This window comes from Botrytis sinoallii, assembly GCF_014898435.1.
Source record: "Botrytis sinoallii strain Bc 23 chromosome Unknown BSIN_017, whole genome shotgun sequence".
In the NCBI taxonomy this organism is placed as follows: Eukaryota; Fungi; Ascomycota; class Leotiomycetes; order Helotiales; family Sclerotiniaceae; genus Botrytis; species Botrytis sinoallii.
In genome coordinates, this window is record NW_024066044.1 from 142,246 (window position 1) to 159,760 (window position 17,515).

General features: G+C 43.8%; 5 protein-coding genes across 5 annotated transcripts; 3 read left to right on the forward strand and 2 right to left on the reverse strand.

Moving 5' to 3' along the window:
- Positions 1 to 1,018: 1,018 nt before the first annotated feature.
- On the reverse strand, positions 1,019 to 3,179 carry EAF02_008770 (uncharacterized protein; the record flags this gene model as incomplete). The annotated part of the gene is made up of 4 exons (XM_038904818.1): positions 1,019 to 1,048; positions 1,122 to 1,508; positions 1,580 to 1,824; positions 1,877 to 3,179. 4 exons carry the CDS (start codon positions 3,177 to 3,179, stop codon positions 1,019 to 1,021), a joined length of 1,965 nt encoding a protein of 654 aa, XP_038755228.1.
- A 1,027-nt stretch (positions 3,180 to 4,206) lies between these two features.
- EAF02_008771 (uncharacterized protein) lies at positions 4,207 to 5,082 on the forward strand (the record flags this gene model as incomplete). The annotated part of the gene is made up of 3 exons (XM_038904819.1): positions 4,207 to 4,304; positions 4,419 to 4,761; positions 5,008 to 5,082. 3 exons carry the CDS (start codon positions 4,207 to 4,209, stop codon positions 5,080 to 5,082), a joined length of 516 nt encoding a protein of 171 aa, XP_038755229.1.
- A 1,282-nt stretch (positions 5,083 to 6,364) lies between these two features.
- EAF02_008772 (uncharacterized protein) lies at positions 6,365 to 9,574 on the forward strand (the record flags this gene model as incomplete). The annotated part of the gene is made up of 8 exons (XM_038904820.1): positions 6,365 to 6,580; positions 6,650 to 6,886; positions 6,939 to 7,068; positions 7,126 to 7,400; positions 7,454 to 7,671; positions 7,725 to 7,804; positions 7,850 to 8,517; positions 8,567 to 9,574. The coding sequence occupies 8 exons, from the start codon at positions 6,365 to 6,367 to the stop codon at positions 9,572 to 9,574; spliced, it is 2,832 nt and encodes a 943-aa protein (XP_038755230.1).
- A 1,349-nt stretch (positions 9,575 to 10,923) lies between these two features.
- Positions 10,924 to 13,280, forward strand: EAF02_008773 (uncharacterized protein; the record flags this gene model as incomplete). The annotated part of the gene is made up of 3 exons (XM_038904821.1): positions 10,924 to 11,028; positions 11,083 to 11,262; positions 11,319 to 13,280. The coding sequence occupies 3 exons, from the start codon at positions 10,924 to 10,926 to the stop codon at positions 13,278 to 13,280; spliced, it is 2,247 nt and encodes a 748-aa protein (XP_038755231.1).
- A 920-nt stretch (positions 13,281 to 14,200) lies between these two features.
- Positions 14,201 to 17,103, reverse strand: EAF02_008774 (uncharacterized protein; the record flags this gene model as incomplete). The annotated part of the gene is made up of 4 exons (XM_038904822.1): positions 14,201 to 14,230; positions 14,300 to 16,780; positions 16,836 to 16,903; positions 16,959 to 17,103. 4 exons carry the CDS (start codon positions 17,101 to 17,103, stop codon positions 14,201 to 14,203), a joined length of 2,724 nt encoding a protein of 907 aa, XP_038755232.1.
- Positions 17,104 to 17,515: the final 412 nt, after the last annotated feature.

Here is a 17,515-nt window from a genome sequence, read left to right on the forward strand (position 1 = left end):
TACTCAAGAAATTATAACTAACTCCGTCATGGATTCACTGTCTAACACATGTAAGACTAACTTTCCAGTACATATCTCTCTCTCAAGGATTGACTTCTGTACATCCAACAACTTCGTATTCCCTACTAACTACAATATATAAGTAATCTGTAACCGATGAATCAACAAGCATTGCAATATCGACAGGAGCACTCCCCCGCGTCCATTGGCAAAAAGGGGTAGAGAAAATCCTGGATCAATCCAAGAGCCATGCACAAAAAACAAAGTCGTTGAACCAATCTATCTCCCTATAACTTTTCATTCCGACTCCCATACACAAATCACATCAAAACCCTCGCTTGCATCATCGCATATTCTGCGAGCACTGCCGAAATCTACATAGCTATCACCACTATTCAAAGAATGACAACGACAACGACAGAAATAACGACAATGATGATGGCAACAACAACAATCTCACTACCCCCCAGCTTCGAAACGGAATATCACCAAAAGATCTTGAATTACTCCACAGCCCGCACACCAAAGACCATTCACCCATAAAACTACCAGTGATCCAAAAGATCCAAGTTTCTACTAGAGATGTATTTCTCGAGCCAATAGTATAATTCATTGTCTCCATACCTACCTACTCTTAAAAGACTTGAAGTTCTAAAAACAGCAAAACAGAGCATTGTCCGACAAGATACAAATCAAACATGCTTCACGCATTAAATCAAACATCACAACCATTCGATCTCGGAGATATGGGAGGAGAAGAATTCCAGTGTTCATCCAACCTATTATATGTATACATGCTCATGTACGGCAGACGGGGTATATACAATTACACGTCTTCGCTTATATACCAAAAAGCCCGGTAATAACATCATAATACTTCCCCAGTATCACAGGGAAGAAAATAGAAATTAAATGATCGCAGAGACACCACAAAACGAATAAAAACAATCACCCAGTATTTCGTAACTTTTTGCCCTCGCGCCGTGTCGCCCAGTTAATTGAAGTTCAAGTCATCAAATCATCCTGCTGCATTTCGATCCTGTGCTGCCTATTGTTTCCACGTTAGTAGTCTCTCCAAGAAAGCTAAACATATTAAAAACATATGAGGAAACAGGGCATACCTCCACCGCACGCGCCCAGTCAGTCCTCATCAAGAACCAACCCTCGATTGCAGCTACCAATCCCAAGGCCAACGCAACACCCAGCCACAATCCCTCCAGTTGCCATCCTAGTCCGAAGGCGGTGCCAAAACTGATCGGCATAGCCAATACATAATAACAGAAGAGATTGACATATCCACCTATCTCTTGCCTTCCTAATCCTCTTAGTAATCCGTTACAATTTGCTGCTAGCGCATCAAAGAGCTGGAATGCTGCACAGAGAGGAAGGACGCTAGCGACAATGTTTATAACGTCGATGTCGTCGGTGAAGAGGCGTGGGACAATGTTGCGGAGAGAGGAAATGAGTGTGAAGTTGAACAGGCCAACTATACAGGCACCATAGATGGCCTAGTAGGTGTTAATTGAAGAGTGGTGGGACAGAGATGTTAGAATTTTGGATTGGGAGGGATAGTACATACCACTTTGGAGCTGGTCTTAGCCGCATCTGAAAGGGTGGCACCAATAAGGTTGGCTACGCGAGTTGAAGCTGCAATAGAGATTGAGAATGGAATTTGGAAAGTCAAAGCGGTTATGGTAGTGAGAACACTTTGAGCCGCAAGGTGCGTTACTGAGAAGTAACTTGATGCTAGAGTTAGAACCTCAAATGCTAAGTACTCTGCTAATACCATTACGAGACCAGGAAGAGCGAGTTTGATCATTGGACCTGATTTTTATTAATAAATAGGATTGATAAGATGGCGCAGTTCAAAACTTACCCCAGTTATGGAATGCTCTCCACGTGAATCCATCCCAACATTCTTTTCCATCGACGAATCGAACGTAGAGAAATAGTAAAAGAGGTAAGAGATTGTCTGTCACAGCAACGGCGATTGGAGCTCCAATAAAACCCCACTCAAACTGCCAAACAAATAGCCAATTCATGAAAGCATTGAGAGGTGCGCAAATAAGTAGAACGTAAGTTGTCGCAGAAAATAATCCTTGTGCTTGTACAAATCTTTTCGCACCTTCGAAAAGTGCAAATCCGGGAGCTCCAAGCAGTAGAATTCGTAGATACAGTCCTGCCAATTCTGCAGAACGTTTCTCGGGCACGATGGTTTCCAGGATTTTCTCAGCACTCAACCAAACTATTCCAATTGGTATAGTCAAGGCCCAGAGAAACCATACCATTCTCTGTAACTGCAGTCCAACTAGACCCTTTCTGCCAGATCCGTATGCTTGTGCACAAAGCGTATCCAAGCTTGTAGCTAATCCTTGATAGATAGCATATCCAGTAATGTTCGCAGTCATACTAGCTAAACTAACAGCGCCCAATTCTACTTTCCCAAGATGCCCCACTGTGAATATACTCGCGACAGTAAGGGAGTATTGGAGGACGAAAGTCACAATTAATGGACTCGAGTATCTTACTAATGTTTTAGCCTCTCTTTGCCAAGTTGTTTTAATCTTTCCTGCAGCTACAGCTTCTTCCCACTGTCTGTTTAATCGCTCATGACGCGAACGTGCAGACTCATGCTGTCCGTTTGGCAGCAGTGCTGAAGTCTCCGAGGGTGCCCCAGACTCTTCATCGCCCATTGGCTTTGGTATTTTTGTGCTAAACAGTTTCCTGTATAGTCGGTTGAAAGCGCTTCGCTTAGCAGGTTCGGGGTGCTTTGGAGGAGCTAGATGATTGTCCCTCAATAAACTCCTTTCTTCATTTCTCGTTTCATGTCTTTCCTTCCTAGTCAACCATGATGTTTCTTTGAATTGGGGGGTAACGGCAGGACGAGTGCCACCGAATGCCACAAAACTCGGCCGTCGATACGAATGCGTCATTGAATGCTGAGCTTCCGATTGTCGAATTGTAGAAGCCTCTGAAGACTCATCTCCAGAGCTGGTACATTCAATGTGTCCTGGTGCTTCTCCCTCATCTGCGGGGTATTCTGCCAAATCGCGCGCAAGGGATTCTTGAGCTATGGGTGAGCTAGATATGAATGAAGTGCTGAAAGGAGACCTGGAGATTGAATCCCGTAGATGCCCCTCATCTCCAGATTTGATCGGTACTGGGAAAGAGGACGACATTGGTGCAAATTGGTATATTTCTTATCAATGCCGAGTGTTCCAAGAGATTGTTAATTATGCTTGATGAGAGCGAGCTACAGTTCTGAGTCCTCCTTTCACTCATCAACAAAAAGACTCACACAATTAAATTAATTGAGGCAATGCATGCAATGACGGTCCTACCATAACCCGCACTCACGAACAACGAATGATTGAGGATGAACAAAAACAAGAAAGTCAAGCATATAAACAAAACAAGCAGAGGTCAATTGGAAATAGAACGAGAGACCACTCACCGTCCATGCCAACCCAGTAAAGTGCTCGGCTCTCTCTCTCTCTCTCTCTCTCTCTTTAGTCTTTACGGAGTAACAAATGGACTGAATTGCCATTGAAAGCTCGTGGGTCCGTTTTCATCTTCTTACATGCTGGGCCCTAGCATGCTGACAATGGTTGCGCGGAACGGCGACCACCCCCACCATAGGTAATGTCTTACTTCGTACATCCAGTCCACTGTGTTTATATGCAAAAGAATTTCCTCGTCCAATGGCCAGGGTCGATGATTGTGACTCTTGCTCACTAGACCCTGATAGGCAGGTATTTCCTCTAGAATAAGAATATCGGAAACCACCTCTTGGGGTACAACGATTTCCGAACACCGATTCCGATAAGATCTAGTGAGAAGATAGAAAAAGTGGATGAAATCCGGTGTGTGATGGAGTAATATGATTTGTCAAAAAAGATGAAAATAGCCAGCCACCAAAAGCATAAAGGGTCTATGTGGTTATCCGAACAATCGGAGCGGAATAACTATAGAACGAGTCCCATATTTGATCCTTTCGTGACCCACTCTTCCGCTGCACTGGCTCGACTGGGAAGAAAGTCTGGGGTATCGTTTCGGTGAAGCTTGTAAGTTAAACTCTATCTCACAAGTGACGAGAGGTACTTCAACAAAAGAAAGATACACCTAGATACCTATCTACCTAATAGTAACACTCAATTGGTGCCCAACTTTCCCTCTCTTATTCTCAAAGATTCATCTACTCTTACAATGTCTCGCAGCCAAGAGGAACAACGTCAAGACTCCCAGCGGGAAATATACTCACCAATCTATTTCCCTCGTCGTCCAGCACCTGTTGATGTCGCCAAGTATGTTTCATTTTCTCTTTCCGTGAATCCCGCGTCTCAAATAACATCCGCCTCATATCCCCGTTTACCAACTCCTACACATTGAGTCGAAGAGAACTGATGAACTTTCTCTAGCTACCATGGCAAATCGGTTTTCTGCACACCACCCCTTTTCGGCCCCCTCCTTTTCGATAATGTGGACTCCGACTGTCGCGACCACTGTGCTAATGAGCGAACATTTCTCTCCTACCTCCGCCTTTCCATTTACATGACTGTCGTATCTCTCGCCATAGTCCTTTCCTTCCATTTGAAATCTACTCCCACCCAGCTCGAACTGCGCATGGCACAACCTCTGGGCATCATCTTTTGGGTACTGTCTCTTCTTTGCCTGGCCTTGGGATTTGGTAACTATATGAAGACGGTTAATAAATATAGTCGGAGAGTGGCTATTGTGCAGAGTGGGTGGAAGACTCAAGGGGTGAGTGGTGCATTTTCTCATCCTTTCCTTCCTATGGGTTTGACATTCTGGGAGAAATTCGCTTTCAATATCTCGGTTGCTACTGTGGCGTGTTTATCAAGAGAGAAATTCCAAACACTTCTGCGCATAGTGGAAGGAAAAGATTTCAGTCGTTGATGCGCCGGCACCCAAGAGTGCATAATGCTCTACTTGTCTTCGCAATGGACGATGGAATCCCATGAATAAGCTAATTTTAAACATATGCAGGTTCTTTCAACAGTTGCAGTCTCAATAATAGCAGTTTGTGTTTTGTTTTTGGCAACAAGTTCAAAAAGATCCTAGAATAAAGAACCGAAATATCAGAGTTTACAAAGATATTACACGATTTTAAGCCTCTTAAGCATGAGTACAGCGCTTTTGAGTCATTCTATTTATTTGCATGAGCTATACCATCATGGAGCCCAACAACTTACTACATAATATTCCGTGTCAGACTCTTTGACTTTAGTCCTTACCGGTTGACTTGTTCCTATTTGTTTCTAGTCTACGAGGTATGGTCAAGTAGCATCTTGAAGCGTCCTTTGGGGATCAAAGGTTACATCGCGGGTGTCTTGAGGAGGATAAATCTTTGTATGATGACTCGGGAGTAAAAGTAGCTGATCACTGGGCAATATTCAGACGGATTTGAGGAAATCAAAGATGTGATGAAACTAAGTTTTGAGTGTGCAGAACTAACTAGCAGAAAGATGAAGGGAATTGACAATCTCCGGAAACTTTGGATTGCTATTTCGAAAGGTTCGAATCTTTCACAATGACTACTGACAGCCGGCAGTTAGTTCGCAGATGCGTGACAATTGACTGATAATAAATTTCCAAGGTTATGGTTATCCATGGATATCACAGATAATTCCAAATGTAGTGAGTGGTAAATGTACATTCTCTTACACAATACAACATCTACTCTATTTGATATTCACAACCTGATATTTTGAATCTTGGGAATAAGAAAAGAATTTGTTTCTCTTGTCGATTGGGTACTTCTACTCTGACGTTTCATTGTGAATACTTGTACCTTGAACCCCTGATACTCTGACAACTAAATGGGGCGTGAAGGCCCTCACCGGTAGCAAGATGTACTTGCCGACAGCAGGTATCCAACTAGAGTCTGCAGTACTTGGTCTTTAGTTCAATGAAATACTAGCTAGGACTGGAAATAGTTCACCTGTTTCTTTTTTATTGTAATTTTGAATTGATGATAGAATTGGATTTCTCTTTACACTTCCGATTGATTTGAGATGGTCGATTTCACTCAGCATCGGAGCAGATCCCAAAATCCAATGGTTTTGTGAGCAATCGTTCCTTCCTCTCAACATATCTCCATGGTCACGATTGCTGTAACCCAGCAAAGGAGGAAAGCGCGAATAAACACATCTCATATCCAAATCATCTTAGATTGTTGATTTTCTCTTCTTCTTTTCCTCAAATAAACACACTCCATTTTGCTACACGGAGATTTTGATCACAACTTGCGCCCATTTTGCTTGCTTCCTTTTGCTTTTGCCTTTTGATCTCTTGTTCGGATACAGACATCTGTCGTATTGTGTGACGTTTTTGATTTCTCAAAATGGGATTCTACATCCTTTCCTCCATATTCCTAACGTTTCAGCTGAGCGGATTGGCATCGTCAATACGCCTTGGACATCGTGATCTCAATGCGGACTTTCTGCCATGCTACGATTATATCATTGCTGGAGGTGGTATTTCTGGACTCGTCCTTGCTAACAGATTGTCTGAGGATCCCGAGGTGACGGTATTGGTTATTGAAGCTGGTAACCTGCAAGTATTTCCCACCAATGTTGCTTGACGTTGCTTACATAGATCCAGGGACAATGATGAAAGCTTCATCAAGTATCCTTTTGAAGATGGACAGGGCCTGGGCTCAACTTATGACTGGAACCTTTGGACTGCCCCTCAAACATCTCTTGATGGCTCTTCCCGACCAATGGATTTAGGTAAAGGCGTTGGCGGTGGTAGTCTCATCAATGGCATGTGCTGGACCAGAGGTGGAAGTGCCGATTATGATGCATGGGTTGCTCTTGGAAATCCTGGTTGGGGATGGAACGATCTCTTACCTTATTTCAAAAGAGTAAGAACACGTCTACTTCCCTTTTATTGCAAGCTAACTGCATGCCAACCAGACTGAGAACTACACCAACGATGTCGATGCTGCTTTTGCTCATGAACTCTATGTATACCCAGATGCTTCGACGCACGGTACGACTGGATATATCGATGTCTCGTACCCGAAATACTTCTATCCTCAATCTAGTTAGTTGCCTAATATTCCCTGCACCTATACGGTACAAGAATCTAACAAACAATCAGAGTTGTTTCTAGATGGTCTACGAGAGCTTGGAGTTCCTACTTTGCTCGACCCAAATAATGGCACAACTGCTGGCGGAATGCTGATTCCAAATAATCTTTCGCCAGATAGCCAAACACGTTCTGATGCAAGACGAGGGTATTATAATCGTTTTATAAACCGCTCAAATCTACACCTTGCCACAGGCCTAGTTGTAATTCGAGTTTTGATGGACTCCGCCCCTTCAGAAGTACTTGCACGAGACCTTCCAGCTGGTCAATGGATCACTGGTATTCAAGTGAGTGAATCATATTCATCCTGGTAGCCTGAAGATATCCATTAATATATAAGATTGCACCTTCTCTGAGCACTGTCGTACGCGAGATTTCATGTTCACGAGAAGTCATACTTGCAGCAGGAAGTATTCACACGCCTCAAATACTCGAGCTATCTGGCATTGGCCAGCCATATATCCTGGAGCAGCTCGGCTTGCCTGTACACATCAATTTGCCAGGAGTAGGAGAGAACTTCCAAGATCATCCCTACGTTGGTGCCGTCTACTATTGCAAGTACACTTTCCTTTCTTGCTGGCATCTCTAACAGTTCTAGACACCAACTCTAGTTACCCAACCATTGTACAGATAGACAACAGTCCACAACTTCTCACTCAAGCAGAGCAGGAATACTACGTCAACAAAACTGGTAGGGTTATTACCCCAATTTTGATATCAATACTAACGAATGCAGGGCCCTGGACTGCTGGAGCGATTAATACAGTCGCATTCCCATCACTATCGCAAATTACTTCAAATTGGGCCAACATGATGGCTAATGCAGAGAACCAAGGGGTAACAGACTACTTAGTACCAGGCCTAGATGCAAGTATTCTATCAGGGTATGCTGCACAAAAGGACCTTATTGTCCAGCTTCTTAGCCGTTCTGATGTAAGTGCCTATGAACTTCTCAATGATAACGTGGGGCTTATGTCTGTTGCTGCAATGCATCCTCTCTCTAGAGGGAGTGTTCATATTACAACGGATAATCCATATGTGCCACCAGAGATCGACCCACGCTACTGCTCAAATCCACTTGATCTTCAAATATTAACGGAAGCCCTTATGTTTAACAATAAGATTGTGAATACCAATTCTATGAAGTTGTTGCAGCCAAGTCCGTACTACCCATTCCTCCCAAATGCTACACCAGAGACCTTGGTACCTGCAATTGAATCGGGTTTACGAACGGAGTTCCACGGCTCCGGCTCAACCTCGATGATGCCACGCGAAATGGGCGGTGTTGTTGATCCAGACCTGCGTGTTTACGGAACCAAAAATCTTAGAATTGTCGATGCTGGCATCATACCAATGCTTCCTGCCTCTCATCTACAAGCACCTGTTTATGCTATAGCGGAAAAGGTATTATGCTTTCTATCGACCGTCATGTTCCTTGCTGACGCAGTGCTAGGCTGCCGACACCATAAAGCGCGACAACTATGGTTTATCCCCTCAAGGATGTGGTAAAGGTTCTTCTTTTGCACGTCCTGGTCCAGTCTTATCAAATTTGTCAATAAATTCATTGAAGTTATCGGCCTCAAATCCGCTACCTAGTGCTACAACCCCACAAGTTGTGAAGTCGTCACCTTTAGCGCCACCGTCCCCGCTATCGTCCTTACAAATTCTATCTCCTCCTGCAGGATTCCCTATCCCTGGGCCACAAGTAGAGAAGATTTCCTCTCCACCTGTACCTAATTTGGGAAGTCCTGCTCTTAGCGCTTCAGCGGTGTTCCCTGCTTTACAGGGCTGGAACGATTCTTCACATTCACTTGCCAATGAAATGGAAACTACTGTAGTTGGAACACCCGTGAGAAACTCCATAGCTCAATCAACAGCCATGACTCTATCGCTTAGCGCCGACGTTGGGAGCCCAGCCGTTAGAAATGGTTCTGATGGTGCTCCCCTTCCCGCACCAGATACACAAACTTCTGCCGCTACATCTATTGTACCGATATCCGCCTTGCAGACCGAATCCATTTCCCAGCTTTTATCTTCAAGCGAAAGAACTCAATCAATGATGATCAGTCAGGGGGCTCTCGCTCTCACGACACCAGTCACAGCAGCCTCCGCGTCCTCATTACCTGTGTTACCACCAACTACTCTTCAGACTACGAGAACTACTCTACAACCTGAAGCAATTCAAACCTCTAAGCCCTTCACCACCGGCCAGAACGCATTGGCAGATGTGGCAGCTGTATTTGGGGCAAAGTTTGAACAGGTAGCTTCAACTCTTGTTCATATTCCTGTAGCAGGTACAAATCTACCAGGACCCACGATTACATCACCTGTTTCTGTCCTCGATATACTTCCGGCACCGCCATTGATGTTCAAAACTTTGGAGAGCTCTGCTTTTCATGGTGTAGCATCAATGCTGGAGGACAAGTATGCAACTGTATCAACCCAGCCACTAGGCGGTTGATTGCAAACGGATCACGATCGAATGTTTTGGTGAAGATTTTATGTGATTCAAGGATATTGGAATGTACTGAAGGGAAGAGTTGTAGTTTCTGGAAGTTTTGGGAGGTACTAGTATTTGCACAACCAATTTTGAACCTGTCACCTGTCATTAAACATAGAAGTTGCTTCTCATTGTAATTAGAATTATAAGGTTAGTAGTCATATACAGATATCATCTGAATAAGAAACTCTGTGCCCCTTGTGATCTGCGACAACTTGCTGATATTCGATTTGACATGTGTGGGGCATGAGAATATGCCTGCGATTAATGGTACTTTAACATACTTTTCAACTTCTAGTTTAAAGTTCTTCCAATATCCCTATTATCTTACATCTTCATTTCGGCAAAAAACTCCAGGTATTCAAACTCCGAATGAGAATATCTCCAGTCTAATTTCGGTTGTAGTTACATAGTTCTAAAGGAGACAATGATTAGCTAACATTCAAACTAGTGCTCTTTTGGATGAGGGTTATTGGTTGGGGGGGGGGGAAGGGAGGGGTTCGTACCTAATTTATTGACTCACCTGCGATTCTTGACAGCTTCGACTCCGCTTGGATAGATTCAAGTTCCTTCATGTCGCACAATCAAAGGCATGAGTTATGTTTCCGACATTTATACAGGCGCACATGGCGACGGATATGGTCTTGCAGCGTATTCAAAGTTCATAGTAGTTAGGGATCATTGTATCACCATTGAGGATCTCGGAAGAAGAGGTTGGTTGTATTTGATGTAGCGGCTCATTCTTGTTTGAGGCAGACGGGCGCAATGGTGAGATGGGAAGGAAGTATGTGGATGTCCGATGAAGTTGCAGATGGTAAATGGTCCCTGGAGTATATATATGCTTGCGTTTAAGTGATCCATTTCATGATCAGAGGAAATTCTGCGAGGTGAAGATCATAATGTTTGCGATTCTCATCCATCCTACTTGTACATGAGGTTTGTCGCATGTCATTTCAGCCAATCGGACACTAAGAAATGGCACTGCGGAACACACCGCCCGGCAGAATTACGATGGATCTTTCGAAAGTCCTCGACTGCCATCTCATTGTTCTGGTCAATACTTAGATCAATACATGTGATTTTTATATCTTGAACTGTTACCACATAAAAAACTGATATTTCTTTGGAAGCTGTGGTCCATCATTCGTTAGAATTATACAGATGATATTCTGATTTGATTCTAAATACTTCATTGCTTCATCACCAACCCTGGTCTTGAATTCGAAATGTTGCCTGCTACTTACACCTGACATCAAATTTAATGCAGATCTATATCCGCCATTAAATCAGAAAGAAGAAAGGAAAACATAATGTCCGAACCCATGGATATGGACGCAGGGGCTGAAACAACAAGAGGTACAAAAAGAAAAGCCGAGAATGAACTCCTAGAAGTTACTGCCCCTAGACGTATCAAGGTGAGTTTAAGAAACTCACTGAACACCAAACTCTAGACCCTAAGTATTGTCTAGGCATTGGATCCCGATGTAGTCAATAAGATTGCCGCGGGCGAGATCATTGTAGCTCCAGTGCATGCTTTGAAGGAACTCATTGAAAATGCCGTTGATGCAGGCTCAACATCCCTGGAGGTGCTGGTCAAAGATGGTGGTTTGAAGTTATTGCAAATCACCGACAATGGACATGGAATCAATGTACGTATTAGTTCACGCTCAAAAGATTTCTTTCTATACAAGCTAAATGTTGATAGAAAGAAGACATGGCGATTCTATGTGAACGTTTCACAACTTCCAAGCTCAAGCAATTTGAAGACTTGACATCAATTGGAACGTATGGGTTTCGTGGAGAAGCTTTGGCTAGTATTAGTCACATTGCACATCTCACTGTCACGACAAGAACGAAGGATTCGAATTGTGCTTTTAGAGCACATTATGATAGTGGACGTTTGATACCTGCAAAACCTGGTCAAGGCTCTGATCCAAAACCCATCGCTGGTCGTCCTGGTACACAAATCATGGTGGAAGATCTTTTCTATAATGTACCTACACGTCGTCGTGCTTTCCGATCAGCATCAGAAGAGTATAACAAAATACTTGACGTCGTCGGTAAATATGCCATTCATTGCACGGGGGTAGCGTTCAGCTGTAAGAAACATGGAGAGGCTAGCACCACAATCTCAACACAGATGGCTTCTTCTACTGTAGATCGTATTCGACAAATTCATGGTAGTGGAGTAGCAAATGAGCTGATTGAGTTTAAGTCTGCTGACCCCCAATGGGGATTTACTGCTCAAGGATGGACGACTAATGCGAATTATCATGTCAAGAAAACAACCTTACTTTTATTTATCAACCATCGATCAGTCGACTCAACGGCAATCAAAAAAGCTATCGAGCAAACTTATTCCGCCTTCCTCCCCAAAGGTGGACATCCTTTCACATATCTCAATCTTGAGATCGAACCTCATCGGTTAGATGTCAATGTTCACCCCACGAAACGCGAAGTCAACTTCCTCAACGAAGAAGAGATCATTGAGAAAATATGCAACGATGTTCGAATAAAACTTGCAGACGTAGACAAAAGTCGAAACTTTATGACCCAAACTCTCCTTCCCGGAGCTCAAGCGCCACTGGTAGCCGACATGCTGGATCCCGTCGCATTCGCCGCGGCGGATAAAGCCCGAACCACTAATAGGCCATATGAAAACAATCTTGTTCGCACCGATGCCAAACTCCGTAAAATCACCACTATGCTGCCACCCACTTCCAAACCTACAACAACCGCGAACAGAGAAGTCACCCCCAATCCTTCTGGAAGTACCATAGCCCCCAACTCTCAAGATATAGAATACACCCACTCTGACCGCGAACCAATCATATGTCGCCTCATGACCATCAAAGAGCTCCGCACCTCTGTCCGCGACTCTATGCACAATGAGTTGACCGAAATCTTCGCCAGCCACACCTTCGTTGGTATAGTCGATGAGCGTCGTCGTCTTGCTGCTATTCAGTCTGGTGTAAAGCTCTTCCTTGTCGACTACGCCGCTATATCTTCTTCCTTCTTCTATCAAGTCGGCCTTACCGATTTCGGCAACTTTGGAGAAATCCGTTTCAATCCCCCATTATCCCTCGCCTCCCTTTTGACTCTCGCAGCCACCCACGAAAAAGCCACTCAGCCCCCAAATACATCCCCAGAAGATGATTTTGAAGTCAAAGACCTGGTAGAGATCGTCTCCGAACAACTCATATCCCGCCGCGAAATGTTGCAGGAATATTTCTCGCTCTCCATTGCCCCGGATGGTCTTCTCGAAGGAATCCCCCTTCTCCTCAAGAATTACACACCCGCTCTATCTAAACTCCCGCAATTTCTCCTCCGTCTAGGTCCGCATGTAAATTGGAATGACGAGAAAGAATGTTTTTCCTCTTTCCTCCAAGAGTTGGCTACATTCTATGTCCCAGAACAATTACCCCCATCGCCCGGTCCCGAACATCGAGAAGATGATCAACACAAAGATGGCAGCGAAACACAAAATCAAACAACATCCATCTCTCCCGAGCTCAAACAACGCAGAGATGCAGTGAGGAAAATGGTCGAAGATGTACTGTTCCCAGCTTTCCGCTCTAGGCTACTCGCAACGAGAGAGTTGATGGGGGGCGCGGTTCTAGAGGTGGCGAATCTCAAGGGGCTATATCGCGTTTTTGAACGCTGCTGAGAGAGAGGCTTTGTAATCTAATTTTGGGGAGATTGTAACTGTGAGGAATGGGTATGAGAGGTGGACTTCGCTGTGCTGTGTTGTATTATATCATGTATCTTGGGATGCGATGAGGTAATGGAATAGGATGGAGGGGGTATTATATATCATGGCATGGCATGGGATGTGTTACTTACTAGCTAGATTGAGAATATAATAGGTACTGTACTTATGGAATTATCAGCATATATATATATACATACACAGCATAGCATAGCATAGCATATTAGAAAGAGACAGCCAAGTCGAGATCCGCAATTGCTTTTGGGGGGGGGGTTCACAGTGGCATATAATACCTGAGATAGGAAGCATAATATAACAAGCATAATATAACATCTTATGCTTTATATCTAGCTATTCTATACCTCGCACCTCAAATTCGCCATACCGCCGAGGAAGCGTTCTCTGTGTGAAGATGTTTGATGTGTTGTTATGCATATTTAAACTGTATCCATTTCATCTGAGTATACCGAGGTGGTATACTATCCTTTGGATTCTGGTGGAAGTATTCTGTTCTAACTCTGATCTCTAGATACGATAGTGTTCGTTTGTTCCGATAATTGTGAAGTGCTCATGCCAAATAGTGTAATACCTACCAGCCTATCTCTCGACCTACATTTCCTTACACACACTCACTGGAGATTGCATTATAACGACATCACATCACGATACCAAAAGCTCCAATTTCATCAACTTTAAAGCACTGCAAATCATCTATCATCTATCATTTTTCATTTTTTCATTTTCATTGCGTAGTTGTCCCACATCTCCCCTTCATTCAAGGGAACATGATATGCGAGTTTACCTACTATAGCTTCTCCCCCACCCTCCATTATAATACAATAATTTAATATTCCTTTCCTTTGCCATCTCTCAACCCTCTAGCTTTTTCCATCTTCCCACTCTGGGTTCTGTTTCAAAATTAGCATTCATTCAACTTTATATATATATACAGAGATTTATATGGATTCGTAACATACCTTTCTCAAAATGACAAGACCCTCCAGATTACTGCTCAAACTAATATATTGTTCGTCTTCCAATTCCGCTCTCTCGCCATATGCCAAAAGTACAGGGGTACTCTGTGTTTGCCAACCAGTGATAGTCTTAGGACGACCAGCTTGTCCTACAACATCAACGGCTTGTCCAACTCGGACATTGACTGTCAATGGCTTAAGATCTTCGTCGAGAGTGACGAGGAATCTAGGGTGCATGGCTGTAACGAGGTAGTATAGGAGGTAATGTGATTTGGTTGTGACGAATTGCTTGGCATCGATCATAGCAACCAAGACGGAGAGAAGACCACCAGCTGCGACTCTAGAGAGTACTTGGCGATCGGTGTGGAATGGGTTGATGGAGAGTGTTCCCTTACCCATGTGAAGCAGACCCTGGGCGATTCTGACCATGAACAGAGCGTCAGGATCACGGTGGTAGTAGCTAGCCAATTGGCGGAGTAATTGAGCCAATCTAGCATTGTTGGTTCCAGCACCCAAGAGACCCATTGCAAAGATAGCATTAATCGCAACATCGTTATCATTGTCGTGACTGTAACGAGATAATGTATCATAAACCTTCATCTGTGGGTTACTAGGACTTAGCAGACCCATGGCGAGAGGAACTGCTTTTCGGATATTGGCTTCACCGTAGTGCATCAAATGAGCAAATTGACGCAAGACCATCTCTTGACCAACATCTTCTCCCATAGCGACCAAACCAAGACCGAGAACAGCATAGGCTTGAAGTAATTCGTCACCTTTCTTGTCATCACTTTCTTCGATATGATCGTTACAGATATGGAGAAGTTCTTGGAGCTTCAAAACTGTTCCTGTTCCAGCCCAGGCACAAATTTCCGCCAAAACAGCTGTTGGTTTAGACATAGGATGATCAACAGCCTTCAAAGTCTCGAGGATAACATCCACGTTCTCTTGTTGACCAAAGAACAACAGACCCAAACCAAGAGCCATAAATCGAGTCCACTTATCCTTGAGCTGAGATTTGCGATCATCATCAAGGAAAGTTTGGAAGATGGCTTCAGTGATGTCACTGTTACCAGATCCAACGAAAATCATACCTAAAGATAAAGCTGCCATGGCGGAAATTTGCATTTCCACGGAAGTATCGGTGACAATAGGTAAGAGAAGCTCCAAAAGTTGCTCCCTGTTTGATCCAGCATAAGCAAGACCAAGACCCATAATAGCACCAACTCTAACAAGAGGATTCTTGTGGTTAAGCTTATCCTCTTCACCGAGAAGGGCGAGAGCAGGCTCAGAATCGATTCGTACTCCAGAGTTCATTATACCGATAGCCAATAGAGTACCAGCTTGAATTTGAGTTTCGGGGGCGTATGTGTATTTATCAATCTTGTCCAAACCGGTCTCAACATCCCAGAGAAGTAATGTACCCATCGACGCAACTGTAGACATCATTCCCTCTTCCTTAGTTTTCCACACCCAGCTTGCTTTCTCATCTTCAACCATCATCATCTTATCATTACCGAATCCAGCGTTTACGAAAGCATTGACAAAACCTGCTGCCAAGTTGTGCCCAGCAGAGTCAAGGTTTGTTAATCCCGCGACCCTATTACTCTCCAAATGGCTCTTGTAAATGTCTTCGGTCGTCTTTGGATCCAAAATATTCAATTCCTTGGCTAGGGCCTTGAAATGTTCCGGCATCTTAGTGTTATACATACACTCCATGATCTCCTGATCCTCGCTGGTCTCGGATGGTAGGTCGTCAAGAACTATTCTTTGGCGAGCAATGAGGAAAGCCATTTGTTTCTTCAATGCCGGGTCTGTCGTAGAATCGAAATCGGATCTGACGAGCTCGAGATCGTTTAATCTAATGGCAAGGACAATTGCTTGGGTAAGTTGGTTGTATTTCTTGTAGATATCGTGTGCAGTTCTGAGGAATGTCTGGTCCTCTGGATAAGTCAAGAGGTTGACCATGCTGACCATGTAAAGGCATGCTCGTGTGTAGGTATCCTTATCCAGGTAATTTGGAATTTTGTCGATAATTTCAAGCTCACTCATCAGATCGACAGCGTCAGCCTCAGCGTTACTCTTTAAGAATAATGGCACAAGGATCAAGGCTAGATCAATAAGATCTTGAGTTGGTTGATCTTCCGCTAATCTCTTGCTGTACATCTCTCCCAATTCCAAAGCGAGATGTCGTGTATATTCGTGACCCCATGAGGCAATATCTGATGTAGGTGCAAGCAATCGAAATTTGAGAGTGTCTTGTCTTTCTTCATCTGAAAATGTCATGCCAATAACTGAAAGAACATCTGCTAGAGATGTTTTGTCCTCCCCTTCCGGCCATTGTTCGTACAACTTAATCATAGGCTCGTAATGCGGTCTAAGGAACTTGAGAGGTTTGGGTACAGCGGTCATAGATGAAGTGGAGGTTTTGATCGAATCTTTGATGGCTTCGAGGGCACTTTTGTAAAGACTTGTGTTGGATTCCTATATCAAAATTGTTAGATTTGCTTGCAAAATCCAGTTATGAACATTTGCATACTGTTAATCGCTCCACCAGCATATCAAGCTCACTCTTCAGTTGTTGATCTTCCTCGCTGAGCTCCTCCGCTGTTACAATAGACATGTTAGTAATTGCCCATCTGTTCCATTACCAACAACATACCTCCAACGACCGGCTCTTCTTTCGCCCCATTAGCTATGGGCTTTCCATCTTTATCCTTCTCTACCTCCTCTGGCTTCTTGGGATCTGAGACCGCCTTGCCTTTGCCCTTGTCAACAGACTTTGGTGGTTCGCCATCTTGCGCCATGTTGTTTCTAATGGTTGATGTGGAAGCGGCGTTTCTGAACTTGTTGGGAATATGAAAAGAAAGGCTAAAGACAATGCGCAGGAAGGGTATAAATCACTACAAGTCGAGTAGTAGTGAAAGTGAGTGGTATGTCGTGGAATTCGTGATAAACTTTTGATTCTTAATAAGGTCCTCCAGGCAGGTCTGCTTTCGCGTCTAAGCAGCTTCACCAGATCATAGCTCAAGTGGTGTCACTAGCAGCCGAACAGTACCAACCTTAATTGCACACCCGAGGAAGTTACGTCAAACGAGAGTGAATTTAACCGCAATTTACTAGAACCACACTCGCAGTCATTCACAGCCCAACGGCAGAAAATCCCAAAAATTAAATTCTAGAGACCGTCGAATTACAACCATATCGCATAACAACTTT